The 14,891-nt window shown below is 42.3% G+C and overlaps 1 protein-coding gene across 2 annotated transcripts; it reads left to right on the top strand.

The window, feature by feature from the left end:
• The first annotated feature begins 3,617 nt into the window (after window positions 1-3,617).
• LOC126987769 (troponin C, isotype gamma-like) lies at window positions 3,618-14,558 on the top strand. 2 transcript variants are annotated; one of them, XM_050845075.1, is made up of 7 exons: window positions 3,618-3,797; window positions 5,175-5,199; window positions 6,783-7,713; window positions 10,043-10,186; window positions 11,169-11,288; window positions 13,154-13,285; window positions 13,945-14,558. In XM_050845075.1, the coding sequence occupies exons 4-7, from the start codon at window positions 10,045-10,047 to the stop codon at window positions 13,971-13,973; spliced, it is 423 nt and encodes a 140-aa protein (XP_050701032.1). In that variant the 5' UTR covers window positions 3,618-3,797; window positions 5,175-5,199; window positions 6,783-7,713; window positions 10,043-10,044; the 3' UTR covers window positions 13,974-14,558. The 2 variants fall into 2 exon arrangements, with proteins under 2 accessions (XP_050701032.1, XP_050701031.1); XM_050845074.1 differs by lacking the exon at window positions 6,783-7,713 and having other exon boundaries at window positions 3,619-3,797.
• The last annotated feature ends 333 nt before the right edge of the window (window positions 14,559-14,891 follow it).

Here is a 14,891-nt window from a genome sequence, read left to right as displayed (position 1 = left end):
CGGGGAGTTGGGGAATTTGTAAAGGATAGGGACGGGGGGAGAGAGAAGGGAAGGAGGAAGATGTGAGCGAAACCAGATAGAATAAAATAGTAATAAAGGGAAGGATTGGGAGGCACGAATGTTAGAATAGAAGGAACAAGGATATACAAGGGTGGAAAGAGAAAGATATGATAATACACGAGAAATACACGAAGGGAATAAAGGAGAACGAAGAGGATAAGGATGAAGGGAATGGGAGAACAGAGGAGAGGAAGAGAGTAACAGAAAACGAAGGGAGGATAAACAGGCAAATAAAAGAGAATGGGAGGAAAATGGGAGGATAAAATAATGCTAGGAAGACGAAAGTACAAACATTGAACCAAGAAAAAAAACAAAAACATCTGAAGGAAAAAAAAACAATAAGAAATAAAAAAAAAAATTAACGTTGCTACGAAGAGAGAAAAACAGCAACAGATATAACGGAAGAAAAAAGGAAAACGAGGAAAATAAAGAAAATAAAAACGAAGATGTAAAAATTTAGGTAAAACAATAAATAAAAAAAGACGAAAATAAAAAAGAAAATTAAGAGAGAGAGAGAGAGAGATAGACACAGAGAGAGAGAGAGTGAGAGAGAGAGAGAGAGAGAGAGAGAGAGAGAGAGAGAGAGAGAGAGAGAGAGAGAGAGAGAGAGAGAGAGAGAGCAGAGGAGGGGGCAAAGAGATAAGCGAGTAAAATCCTGCTGCCCTGATCCTGCTGGCTTTAATGCTTCATATTCGAGGTGGAATTGGCAATCTGGGAGCGCGTTCTTACCTACCCTTCCCGCCATCACAAGGGATCCAAGCGCTTGTTACTTTTTTTTTTTTTTTTCGTCTCCCCATCCAAAAGTTGTTAAGAGATGCAAAGTGACCAAGTGGGGTGATAAATTGCGCCCTCCTCCTCCTCTTCTTCCTCTTCCTTCTTTTTTTTCTTTTGCTTCTTATTTCTTGGTTTTTCTTTTTCTTTTTATTTCATTCTTTTTTTGATATTTTTTTTTTTTACCGTTTTCTCCACTTTTATCTTCTTGTTAACCATCATCATCTTCTCATCCTCCTTCTTTTCTTTTTTTTAATAAGTTTGCTTTTGTTTGGTAGTCAACTTATTCTTTTTCTTTGTCCCTTTCTTTTTCTCTCCTTCTTCCACTGGTTTCTGCTCCTCTTCCTCTTCCTCCTCCTCCTCCATCTTCTCTTTTTTAATCTATTCTCTATTTTTCTTCTTATCAATCAATCATTAGTCTATTATTTTTCTGGTCCTTTTTTTTTTTTGCTTCTTCTTCCGCTGTCTCCTCCTCCTCCTCCTCCTCCTCTTCCACCTTGTCGTACCCTTCATCCTCTTTGTCCTCGTTTTCGTCAGTGACCTCTCCTCCACCTACGCCTTATGCCCCTCCACCTCCTCCTCCAAACAACACACTTGAGAGGGAAAATTCCACTCCCTGACACGCTGACTCATTAGCGTCATGACAGACAGACTTATCACGTGACCGACTGATAGATGGGCTCCGTGATGCTGTGACGGATTGGCGGGTGTGAGATGAGCGTGTGACGATAATGCGAACGGTGGCCATTATTCTGCCGCGGCGAAGAGAAGTGAGACCGAGGAGGAAAATAAGGCAAATAATACGAGAAAAGGTCACTATTTTGGCAAGGCGAAGAGAAGTGAGACCGAGGAGGAAAACAAGGCAAATAATACGAGAAAAGGTCACTATTTTGGCAAGGCGAAGAGAAGTGAGACCGAGGAGGAAAACAAGGCAAATAATACGAGAAAAGGTCACTATTTTGGCAAGGCGAAGAGAAGTGAGACCGAGGAGGAAAATAAGGCAAATAATACGAGAAAAGGTCACTATTTTGGCAAGGCGAAGAGAAGTCGTGAGGAAAATAAGGCAAATGATACGAGGCAAAGAATAAGAAGCAAATAATACGAGAGGTCATTAATTTGGCATTGCGAAGGGAAGTCGGGGAAGGAAAAGGTGGCTAACGGATCTGCTTTCATTCCCTCAGTCATTAATTTATTTGGGCATTCTGTTATTGCGAATTTGTATACGATTTTAGAAGGGAATAATGGTGTTGGTTTTCCTTTTTTTTTTCCTGTCTCCTTTCCTTCTCCTTTTATTTTCGACATGGTTTTAAGAGAGAGAGAAAGGGTGGTGAGTTTTTTTTAATCGTGGAGTGTATATTATATTTTTATTTTTTCTTTTGTGAGTGCTTCTTATTTTCTTGCATTCTTGATTACTATTGACGGAAGCAAAAATGATAAGAAAAAAAATACGAACAATGATAATAACAATAAAAATAAAGTTCAGATTTAAAGGATGAATCACCAGGCAGATGCTGAGTGACAGACAGACACGGAGATCACCCCCAAGCCTTCTGCTGTGAATGTCTGGAACGCAGGTGACACACACACACACACACACACACACACACACACACACACACACACACACACACACATGCACACTAATGTAATATGAATCCTCTCTCTCTCTCTCTCTCTCTCTCAATCCATCATTTCCATCCCTTCTTTAATTTCTAATCTTTCCTATTTGTTTACTGCTCCACGATTTCACTTTTTCCTTTTAAATTACAAGCTCCCCTCCTCCTCCTCCTCCTCCTCCCGTACACACAGTTAAAAGATTCATGGCAGCCGGAATCGTAATAATTCCTGTCCGTATAACATGAATCGAAGGACTTCATGAAAAACGTAAATTAGCGTCAAACACGGACGCAAGAGTTATTTGATAGAAGGTAATGATCTATTTAGAGAATGTATGTATGTATGTAATTTAGCCTCCACACGCCCATCAAAGGCCTGGGAGTATGATGGAGGCGCCCTTCCTCAACACGCTTTTCCAAGGCCTGTGGGCGTTATGGTGTCTGGTTCGATGCGCCCAACTGCCTGGGGGCTTTTCTCTCTCTCTCTCTCTCTCTCTCTCTCTCTCTCTCTCTCTCTCTCTCTCTCTCTCTCTCTCTCTCTCTCTCTCTCTCTCTCTCTCTCTCTCTCTCTCTCTCTCTCTCTCTCTCTCTCTCTCTCTCTCCTCTTCATCTCTCATTACCCTCCTCTCCTCCTCCATGATTTCCACCTTATCTTCTTTCATCTCTTCCTTATTTGCCATCCAATCCCACTCTATCCTCTCTCCCTCTCCCACTCACCCTCAACACCTCCTTCCTTGTCTCCCCACGGTCACATCCCTCCCCTCTCCACCTCCTTAACTCCCTTCCTCACTTCATCCTTCTGTCCTCTGCACCTTCTTCCCTTTCTCCTTCTATTATTCCTCTTTCCTCTTCTTTTCTTCTCCCTCCCTCTCGTCGTTAGTCCTTCCTCATCTTCCCTTTCACCCCACTCTGCTCCCTCCCTCTCATTCATCATTCTCTCCTCTCTCCAACCTCTCCCATCGTCCTTCCTCCCTCCCTCCAACCAATCGCTTCTCTCTCCCTCCTCCTCCTTCCCTCCCCCCTTTGATGCACCTCTTTTCAGCCGTGTTTACTGTGGGTTACCTGCCCAGGGTGACGTATTTAGCACCGCTCCACCTGAGGCCACACGTTCAGTTCTCACCTACAGCAGGGAGGCTCGGGAAGGCTGCCCCGCCACGACCACCACCACTGCCACCACCTCCACCTCCACCTCCACTACCACCTCCACCACCACCTCCACTACCACCTTTGCTGCTGTTGGTGCTTCTGTCCCTAGCGTCTCCATCACCACCACCACCGCCGCCGCCGCTCGCTATCGCCTAGTCTCGTTTCACTTGATACTCGACTCGTCTTCTCTGCTTATTCTCCAGCGTAGGTGTTGTGTGTGTGTGTGTGTGTGTGTGTGTGTGTGTGTGTGTGTGTGTGTGTGTGTGTGTGTGTGTGTGTTTGAAGTTTGATGTGTCCGTGTGGTTGCCTGTTTTCTGTTAGTCTGTTCGTTTGTTCGTCCACGTGTGCATCTGCCTGTCTTGTCTGTCCATTTGTCTGTCTGTCCCCTTGTCTAGTTGTATGTCTGTCAGTCTGTTAGTTATTGTCAAGGTCTGTCCCTCTCTCTACCTTTGACTGTCTATATGTCTGTCTCTATCTCTTTATCTATATATGTCTGTCTGTCTGTTTATGTCTGTCTGCTTGCCTGTCTTCCCGTCCCTGTCGTCGTCTGGCTGTCTGTTAATCTCAAGGACTATAAATATGACTGTAAATTTATGACACCAGGAATACCAAACAGCAAAACAGCAGCAGCAATCTGGTCATGGGCTCAAACTACTATCTTGACCGAGCACGTTTTATTTATTAATTTATTTATTTTTTTACAGTAAAGGAAGCAGCTCAGAAAAAAAAAGAGAAAAAAAAAAAGAAAACTGAAAAAAATACGCTACTTATTTTCCTCAATTATCATTCACCATCATTTTCTTTTTTTTTACTGCGGTTACACGAAACTCAGTGCAAAGCGAACGTAGCAGCGGGACACGATATGGACGATGAACGGAGTATGCATATTTTTTTTTTTGGGGGGGGGGGAGAGGGAGGGACACAGTCATCTAGCCTTAATTATAGAGACCACTTAATTATAGAGCAAAGTCAACCAATTTAACTTCTTTACATGGGACAGATGAGGCACAGCACGGACTATATATGAAAAAAAAAGAGAAAAAATGCCACCCCCAAAAAAACAACACGCTGCCCTTGGTATAAAGAAAATGGACGCCTGAAGGGAAGTGTCAAATTATAAACTGAATGTCGGGAAGTAAATAATAATTCTCTCTCTCTCTCTCTCTCTCTCTCTCTCTCTCTCTCTCTCTCTCTCTCTCTCTCTCTCTCTCACTACAATTCAATAACCATTTTAACTTTTAACTTCGAACCTTTTTCTTCCTTTTCTTTGTTTTCCTTTTGGTTTGTTTATCTTATTCTCTTTTTTTCTTTCTCTTTCCTTCTTTCTACCTTCCCTTTTCTTTGTCTCTTTGTTTTCCCTTTCTTCCTTCTTCCATTATTTTTCTTTCTTTTCATTTCATTCACTCTTGTTTTCTTTCTATATTTTTCTATTTAACTAATTTATTTTTTCTTTCTTTTTCTCTATTTTCTTTATTTTTTTCAGTATTTTTCTTTCATTCTTTTTTTTTCCTCTCGATTTCTAAGTGTTTTTCGCTTTCTTTTTCATTCATTATTTCTCATGTTCTCCCTTTCCCTCCACAGGCCATGGATGAGGAGCAGATCGCCAGTGAGTACATTGAAACCTTCCTCTGTCCTGCAATGCGTTCCTTATAGTGCCCCCCATAGCAGAGGTTTAGAATGTTTAGTTAGCCGAGATGCCTTTAATGTCTCGCTCGTGGCGGCGCTGGGAACATGGAAAATAAGATAACAATAAAAATAAGAAAATAATAATAATGTGTTCCAATAGTCTTTAATGTCACGGGTCCTTTAGATTTTGGGGTTTAGTCTCGGTATTAGTTTTCTTATTTCAATGTTTCCTTCCTGCAGTTTAGTTCCGGAGCTGTGAATTCAGTTTGAGACGAAAAAATATGCTTGTAGATTTGAAAAAAAAAGTATTCATGTAATCAGACGTATTTTATCACAGCTCTTTTTGAGAACTGAGTTAGGCCAATTTTTCCATTTTTTTTTTCAATTTACTTTGGCCAAATCTTTCAAGTTTTTTTTTTTTTTGAGAACTGACTTTGGCCAAATCGTTTCACTCTTCATTTTTTCGAGAATTAAGTTTGGTCAAATATTTCTGCCTCTTCTTTTTTGATAATTGAATTCGACCAAAACTCTTAACTTCTGTATTATTTGAAGAATTGAGTTTGGCTATTTTTTTTCTTTTAATTAACTGAACTTTAACTTTTTTATGAATTGTGTTTGGCTATTTTTCTATTTCTTTTAACTGAACTTCAACTTTTTTACAACTCTCGGTATCATTTTCATGGATATGTGACACGTCCTATGAGGCCCCAGCATGGACACTAAAGGCATCTTCTCCGACTGTTAAAATGGAGTCCCTTGAACCACTTAGTCGAGAAGCGTTTTGTCGGCAATGCGAGTGGGGAATGACGGAAGTGGTCTAGAGGAGATTTAGTTTAGAATGCAACAATTGTCCTAGATCAGAATCCCTCATGTCCCCGTCGCCTAGACAGTGATGCATGGGTATATAATAGTGTTTTTCAGTCACTTTTTTTTCTGTGGAAGGGTATTTTTTTTAGTTAGTGTTGGTTCATATTTGGCGAAGGAATGGAGGGGACGCGGAAGCAGACGTCTGGCACTACTGTCACGTGACGCGGCCCTCTGGTGGCTAGTTCCGGCGATGGTATCTGTGTGTGTGTGTGTGTGTGTGTGTGTGTGTGTGTGTGTGTGTGTGTGTGTGTGTGAGAGAGAGAGAGAGAGAGAGAGAGAGAGAGAGAGAGAGACGTTTTATTTTAAAGTCACATAAATACTGAATTGCCTATGACGGAAACCATTATAAGGATGTCATGTTGATTTTCTTACATGATTCCGTTATTTCGCTTGTCTGCTTCAGAAAAAAAAAAATATATTGAATTTTCTTTGACAAATAATATCAGCCGCGTTCCATACTTAAACATGAATGTTCTTATAATTAGTAAATATAAGTATAGCAAAGTATAAGCAGTAAGTAGCGGGCTTTTTTTTATATTTTTCTTTACGCCCTTGAACTGTCTCCTTTGCTGTAAAAAAAAAAAAAAAAAAAAATTACAATGGCCAGACGTTTGCCTCCCGCCGCCTTCACATCCAAACCCTTCAGCCATGCACCGTCCACTGTTCAGCTCAGGGATCCCCCACTGCCTGTTCCAGCCCGCGTGTGTGTGTCTGCCTGCCTCATAGCGTTACCTAGCACCTCAGGACCCTCCAGGCCGCCCCTCGCCGCCTCCAGCACCACCACCACCTTCCTCCCGCCACTGCTGCAGCCAACAAGCCCACACTCGCCCCGACCCTCCACGATGGTCGGCTCTGAACAGTGAACTGCTTGGCTGAGATGACAAAAACTACCTTCCAGATATGGAGGCTAAAAGGAGAAAAAATAGATGACATGCTGGAATAAGGAAACCGTCCATTTTGTGAAGCAGCCAATGTAATCGCCAACGCAAGAATGCATATAAGGAAAGATGCAGAGAGCTTTGAGATGTGAAGAGGGAGAATACACTCATAAGATCGCGCCAAGCATAATGGATAAGAGAAAGGCGACGCTTCATCAGCCAAAGCGCAAAAAGGATCACAGTGACGCTCCACCCAACGAGGAAAGGAACAAGAACGAAGCCTGACGCGGTTTACAGACTGCCTTACAGATAATTCCCACTGGCAATTATTATGTAAAAGATATGAAGGGAAAAAAACAGCCTTGAGAAAAGAAACACACTTGCATTCCCTCCGGTATATTGCACTGAGTGGATGAAGGAGAAAAAAAACCTTGAAGAAACAAACTTACATTCCTTTGATATAAATATAGCACCGAGTTGAAACGAAATACCATAAAAAAGAAAACGGAAAAAAAAACTCGCATCAAGAACTCGTAGAAAGGAGGTGAAGGCAACTTATTTTGAAGAAGTCCCTAAGGATTCCACATGCCAAAGGGAAGAAGGGACGAGGAAGATTTCTGTACATAACAACCCCACTTCGAACCCCCTCTGTCGCCTCTTAGTCTCGTGGGAGGAGGGGTGAAGAGGAGGAAGATGAGGAGGAGTGGGAAGAGGAAGAGAAGTTTGGAGTGGGCATATAGGAGGCCGTCGTGAGTACTACATTTTCGTTAGTGACCTTTATTTACTTTGTTCACATTAGCTTTGAAAATATGCCCCGCCCCTTTTATAATTAGGTGTACATCATTGGCCAATCCACGAGTAGGCCACGCCCCCTCTCCGACTCTGGCTGCGTGTGATTGGTAGATTTCTGGACGGGTGAAAGCCAATTGGGGCGGGGCTTATTTTCCAAGTTATCGTGAACAGAGTATTGCTGTCTTTATGGAGTGTTTCTTTATGTTCGCCATTTTATTTTCTTCGTTATTTGTTGTTGTTTTCCCTTATAGACGGTTTAGTTTGATTCGTTTTATTGTTTATGATTCGACTTATATTTAATTTTGCCATGCCTGTTGGAGTGGTAGACTAGTTTTATTTTGTTGCTTATTATTATTATTATTATTATTATTATTATTATTATTATTATTATTATTATTATCATCATTTTTGCTATCATTATTACTATCATTTGCCATTATTGTCATTCCATTGTTCTTAATTTCTATTCAGTGTGTTTAATATTTTCAGGCTTATTTACGAATTTATTTCCCACGTGTTTCGTTCATTTAGTTCCTACAGACATACCTCCTTTCTTTTTCAATTTCTCTTTAATGCACAAACACCTGAGCGAAGCGAGAGTGAATGCAAGGCGTCAGGTGGTATTTAATAAGCGCTTCCTCCACAACTCGCAGCTTCGTCCCCCTCACAGACTAACACTCACGTCTTCAAAGCGAGGGAAACATAAGGAGGAGGAGGAGGAGGCGGAGGAGGAGGAGGAGGTAAAAGTGACGCATGGTTCGAGATGATCAACGGAGGAATGCCATGAAGGAACCGTCGATAACTTGCGTCGGGGAAGGATGGAAAGAAGGTTGGAAGGAGAGAGGTAGAGGCGGTGAGAGATAAGGGGAGGTGAGGCAAGGAATGAGGAAGAAAGAGAGAGAGGGAGAGAGAGGGATAATGGGGTGAGATGGGGGAATGTGAAGATTAATTTAGAAGGACAATGGACGGAGAGAAACATAGCAAGAGACAAATATAGATAGAGATATATTGAGAGAAAAAGAGAGAAACAGGAGACGAGGAGAAGTGAAAAGATAGAGATGAACGAAGAAAAGAATGAAGAAAAGGAGGAAGAGGAGAATAAAGTTTAGAAAAATGGTAAAGAGGGAAATAATAAAGAGAGGAAGAGAGATAAGGAAGAAGGGGAGGGAAGAAGGGAGGAAAGATGAGGAAATGAGGCAAGGGAAGGAGGAAGGGAGAAGAGGAATAAAAAAAGGAGGAAAAGAGCTGATGTAGAAGGGAGGGAGAGGAAGGAAAAGAGACTAGGAAAGGAGGAGAGTAAGGAGGAATGAAGGTAGGGAGAGGAGGAATAAGAAGCAGGGGAAGAGGTGAGGAAGAAGGGAGGGGAGGAATGAGATGGGGAAGACGAGAAGGGAGGAAGGAAATGGGGGTAGAGGAGGGAAGATGGTAGAGAGGGGAAGAAGGAAATCAGGCAGGAAGGGAGGGAGAGGAGGGAGGAAATCATGGGGGGGGGAGGAGGGCGAAGGAGTCTCAGTGCCAGCAGCTTCCCAACATTCCAACGTCACTCTTAAAATACTCTAACTTTGTCAAACTTTTTCACCTCGAAGCTCGACCCGAGGGAGGACAGTGAGTGTGTGTGTGTGTGTGTGTGTGTGTGTGTGTGTGTGTGTGTGTGTGTGTGTGTGTGTGTGTGTGTGTGTGTGTGTGTGTGTGTGTGTGTGTGTGTGTGTGTGTGTGTGTGTGTGTGTGTGTGTGTGTGTGTGTGTGTTCAGGTGGACGTATTCCTAGGCTCATTAACCTTCTTTATTTTTAGGTTAACATAAGTGTTTTTTTCTTTGTCGTCGTTCATTTGTCTGTCTGTCTGTCTGTCTGTCTGTCTGTCTAGTTGTCTGTGCGGTTGTTCTCTTTCTCTGTCTCTTCTTATTTTTGTTTGGTCTTCTCTTCTTTCTTCCTAATCCATTTTTAACTTTCTCTCCATCTTCCTTTCTTTCTATCTATCACATCCATTCCTTTCTACTTATCCTATTACTTCACTCCTTCCTTGTTTTCTTAGCCTTGTCTCTCCTCCTCCTCCTTCACTCTTCTTCTCCTTTCTTCATTCTCTCTGTCATCCTTTCTTTTAATTTCGTCCAACCCTTTCGTTATTCCTTCTAATCCCTCCTTTGATATCCTTACTCCCTCCCTAACGCTGTCTATTCCGTCTCTTAACACACACGCCTCTCTCCGCACTTCATCTTCCTGTACCCATTCTATTATCGCACTAACGCGTCTCTCTTCCCTCTTCGCTCCTCCTTCTCCCGCCGGCAGCGATGAAGAAGGTGTTCGCGATGTTCGACCAAGGCAAGACGGGCTTCGTGGAGTGCAGCAAGTTCGTCAACATCCTCAACACACTCGGCCAGGCCTTCGACGAGGATGAACTCAAGACCAGAATCGCGGAGAATGACCCAAATAGTGAGTTTTTTTGTTATCCTCACCACCTATGCCATCTCCCCCCCCCTCTCTCCTCATTATCTATCATTACCCTATTATGCCTTTTTGTTATTGATTTGGCAGCATTCATCATCTTCGCAATCAGTATTATTCTTTCCCTTCAGTATACCATCATATTTCAGCCGTAACTCACGAGGACTGGCAAATCATACAAGCACAACACATTCGGTCAAAGATAAGAGACAGTCACCGTGCTCAATCTTGTGCCACTCAACAAAGGGGAGTAAAGCAAATAATATAAAAAAAAGACAAACGAAATGGCAAGTCACAAGTCTCACAACGCACAATTCAAACACAAAACAACAAACATAATTCTATCCACGTCTTTTCTTCCTTATCGCTCATAACGTAGCCAGGCGAGGTGGACTAAATTAAACAAGTACAAAAGAACAAATGAAATAGCAGGTAACAAACAGCAATAAACACTAACGAAGGCAATGTCATCCACGTCCTTTCTTTCTTCCCACCAGTAACAAAGTGGGGAAAAAAATAATAAATAAACAAAATATCAAGTCGCAGCAAAACAATCAAACGCAAACACACAAAAATAAATCACATAAAACAACACGTAACTCCTTCCTTCACGCCTAAAGCAAAGTAAACATTAGTAACAGAATAATAATAAATGACGAACAAACTCACGGGTCGTATTTCAAGACATTTCGGCGCCCAAGAACACGTATTTGACAAAACTTTCGTAGGAGTTGTGGGCATTTCCTAGAGTAGTTGTATGACCCTGGTGGTAGTCTGACCCTTCTTCTGTAACATGAACCTGAAGAAACACTCATTAGAACCCGACTGACCCACTCTTTGACCTCTAGAAATAGCTGATGTGAGAAGCGAAATTGTCTTATAATGCCAATCTAAGTGACAAGTCGAAACAAACGAAGCAAATAACACAGTGCCATCCATGTCTTGTTTTCTTCCTTCCCGCCCGTGACAGAGGAAGGCAAGGTGGACTTCGATAAATTCTGCGCCATCGTCATGCCCTTCCTGGAGGAGGACGACGACGAGGCGATGCACGAGGAGCTCAAGGAGGCCTTCAGACTGTACGACAAGGGAGGTGAGTGAGTGAGTGAGTGAGTGAGTGTGTCTGAGAGCGAAGTGGAGGATTGGGGAGAGGAAAGAAGGTTTAAAGGGAAGGAGGAAAGCGTGAGGAGCGAAGAAGGAAGGAAGAAGGTTAGTGTAAGGCTGAAGGAAGGCAGGAAAGAAAAGAAAAACAACGAAAGACTGAAGAATGAATGGAGGAGGGAAGGAGGAAGGGAGAAAGTTAGTGTAAGGCTGAAGGAAGGCAGGAAAGAAAAGAAAAACAACGAAAGACTGAAGAATGAATGAAGGAGGAAAGGAGGGAAGGAGTGAAGAAAGTGTGAAGCCTGAATGAATGAAGGAATGAAGGAGAGCGGGTGGAGGAAGAGGAAGGCCGGAAAGAAAGGAAGGAAGGGAAGGTGTGATGGAGGGAGGGAGGGAGGAAGGAAGGAAGCAAGTGTGAAGCTGAATGAAGGAAGGAATGGTGGAAGGAAGGAAGGAGGACCAGGTAATAAAAATGAAGGAAGGAAGGAAGGAAATAAAAGAAAGAACGAAAATGAACAATGAATGGGTAAAGGAAGGAAGAATGGGGGAAATAACGAAGAATATATGAATGAAGGAAGGAATATACGAATGAAAGAAGGAAATGGAGAAAGGAAATAAAAGAAGGAAGGAAGGAAACAGAAAAAAAAGGTCAGAGTGAATGAAAGGAAGCAGACAAAAAAAAAAAAAAAAAAGATCAATGTAACCGACTGACCAACAAAATATAGAAAAAAAAAGACAAGAATGAAAGAAACGAAAAATGAAAATAAGAAAAATATAAAAGCTGCCAAGGAGAAAAAAAAAAAGAAGCAAAAAGCGAGGAGGGCGGACGCAATGCACTTCAGGAAAGCTTAAAAAGGAAAACATAAATGGTGTTGAGAGAGGAAAGATTGGGAGGAGGAGGAGGAGGAGGAGGAGGAAAGAGGATGCAAACCGTGATGCTGAGGCGAGGAGGAAAAAAAAGGGAGGAAGGACCTGAGAGAGAGAGAGAGAGAGAGAGAGAGAGAGAGAGAGAGAGAGAGAGAGAGAGAGAGAGAGAGAGAGAGAGAGAGAGAGAGAGAGAGAGAGAGAGAGAGAGAGAGAGAGAGAGAGAGAGAGAGAGAGAGAGAGAGAGAGAGAGAGAGAGAGAGAGAGAGAGAGAGAGAGAGAGAGAGAGAGAGAGAGAGAGAGAGAGAGAGAGAGAGTGTAGGACACTGACGGCGAGGGTTAAGTCCTGCCGGAAGGATATGTGCAAAAAGAAAGAGATGGTATATAACAAGGGAAGGAAAATAACAAGACGAAGGATAAATAGACATGGAGAGGCTGGGAAGGAGTAGGAATGAAAGTAAGTTTAACGAGTAAGAAGAAGAGAGAATAAGAGAAAATAGAGGAAGGGAGAGAAGGCGAGGAAGGCAGAAATAGAAAGATAGATATACGAGTAGACAGAGAAACAAAAAGAAGGGAGAAAATGGGAAGAAAGTAGAAATGGTTAGTGAGATAAAGATAAACCGATAGGGAAAAACGTAGAGGAAGGGAGAAATGGATATAGAAAGATAGGTAGAGAGAAAAAGATAGAGGAAGGGAGAGGTGAAGAAGGAAGAAATAGGTTGACAGATAAGATAGAAAAAAAAGATGAAGATACTCCTCCTCCTCCTCCTCCTCTACCCATTTCTCCTCTGTGCTCTTCTTTCCTCTACCTCTACCTCCTTCTCATCCTCTTTTCTTTATTTTCCTCTTCCTCTCCTCTCCTCTCTTCTCTTCCTCTACCTCCTCCTCCTCTTCTCTTCTCTTCTCTTCTCTTCTCTTCTCTCCTCTTCTCTCCTCTTCTCTCCGCTTCCTCTTCCTCCTCCTCCTCCTCACACTCCTCTCATCTTCCTCCAGGCGACGGCTACATCACGACGCAGACGCTGAAGGAGATCCTGAGGGAGCTGGACAACAAGCTCTCGGAGGAGGACCTGGACGGCATCATTGAGGAGATCGACGAGGACGGCTCCGGGACGGTCGACTTCGATGGTGAGGAACTACTGATAGGTTAGGTTAGGTTAGGTTAGGTTAGGTTAGGTTATAAGTATTAGGTTGGTATTCTTAGTCCCTTCCGCCTCTAACACTAACTATTTTCAAAGGCCAAAGGGGGATCAGTCGGGTCCTATTGAGTGTTTCTTTTAGGTTCATGGTACAGAGGAAGGGTCGAACTACCTCTATGGTCATAAAAGTACTCGTGAAAATACCCTGAAATCTCACGAAAGTCTTGTCTAATATGTGTGCTTGTTTCCCATCGACGGTGAAGAGCTATCAACAGGTTAGGTTAGGTTCAGACGGGGAGGAACTATCAACAGGTTAGGTTAGGTTAAGTGTTAAGTATCAGTGTTTCCATTCGAGTTCAGACGGTGAGGAACTATTGCTAGGTTGAATTAGGTTTTAGGCATCTCTCTTCTCTTCGACTGCGAGGAACTATTGGCAGCATATCCCCTAATGAGTCAGCCTGTCCACCCCCCCCCACCCTCCCCCCCTTCTTGTGTATGAGCGAAGTAGGAAATACTGAAGTGGTGATATAGATTCATTATTTCCATTTTTATCGTTATTATTGTTGTTATTACTTTTATTATTCTTTTTGTTATGTCTACGAGGTCAACATCATTTCTCTGACCTAACTTGACCTTTGTTCCCCGCAGAGTTCATGGAGATGATGACCGGCGAGTGAGGACAAAGCTCACCCAAGGACCGCCTCAGCCCCATACCCCCCCCCCCCCCTTTTCTCTGTCTCAATTTCGCTCTTGCTCTACTTTTTTGTCTTTCGTTATATTGTGGTTGATTTTAATTAAATAAATCCGCAGATATTCCTGGACTAATTTTTAATGTTATTTTTTTTTGTTTCGTTCTCATAATAGTTTCATTTTATTTCCCGCACTCATTTAATTCTTCCAAATACCACCTTTTACGTCTTCATTTTCTTTGGTCATAATTTTGGTTTAAGTTTTCCCTTCTTGCTTGTTAATTATACGCATAATCTTACTTTTTTTACTTCTTAAATCTTTCTCAATTCCGATCTCATGTTACTCCTTATCTTTAAATATTTTCTGCATATCTTAATATTAAAAAAAAAAGTGTTATTCCTCAATGCGTTGTTCTAAACGTATAAATGCATATGTATACACAGCTTCTAAATTCTACCTCATAAATTCTAAATGCTACATGTGATTCTGTTTTGATGAAGGAACATCTAACATCACAGTCTCCTTCAGACAAAAACATCATCACGTTTACTTCATAAATCTTCAGACACCAACTGAGTATTATTTCACCCTTTGATGTATACGGCTAAGGAGCTTCTGGCGAGGGGCGCGTTGCCACGGTGCCATGTTCTCCTTTGACTCAGCAGGGTTCCCACCGCGTCGCCCAGCGGTGGGAACGGGAGGCGTGTCCTTGAACACCGCTTGGATGCAGTTGATGCTGTGGTATTGGCAAAGGGGGAGGGGCGGGGGGAGGTCAAGGGTTAACTGTATAAGTTATTGAGCTTGTCATCTTAAGTATCTCTCGAAATACGGAGGACTAACCACACTATTTTAACTGTTAGTCATTATTATCATTATTACTTTGAATAAATAATAATAATAATAAT

Source organism: Eriocheir sinensis, chromosome 66, assembly GCF_024679095.1.
Source record: "Eriocheir sinensis breed Jianghai 21 chromosome 66, ASM2467909v1, whole genome shotgun sequence".
Lineage (NCBI taxonomy): Eukaryota > Metazoa > Arthropoda > Malacostraca > Decapoda > Varunidae > Eriocheir > Eriocheir sinensis.
The sequence above is the reverse complement of the archived record's forward strand: the minus strand, read 5'-3'. Positions and strand labels throughout refer to the sequence as shown.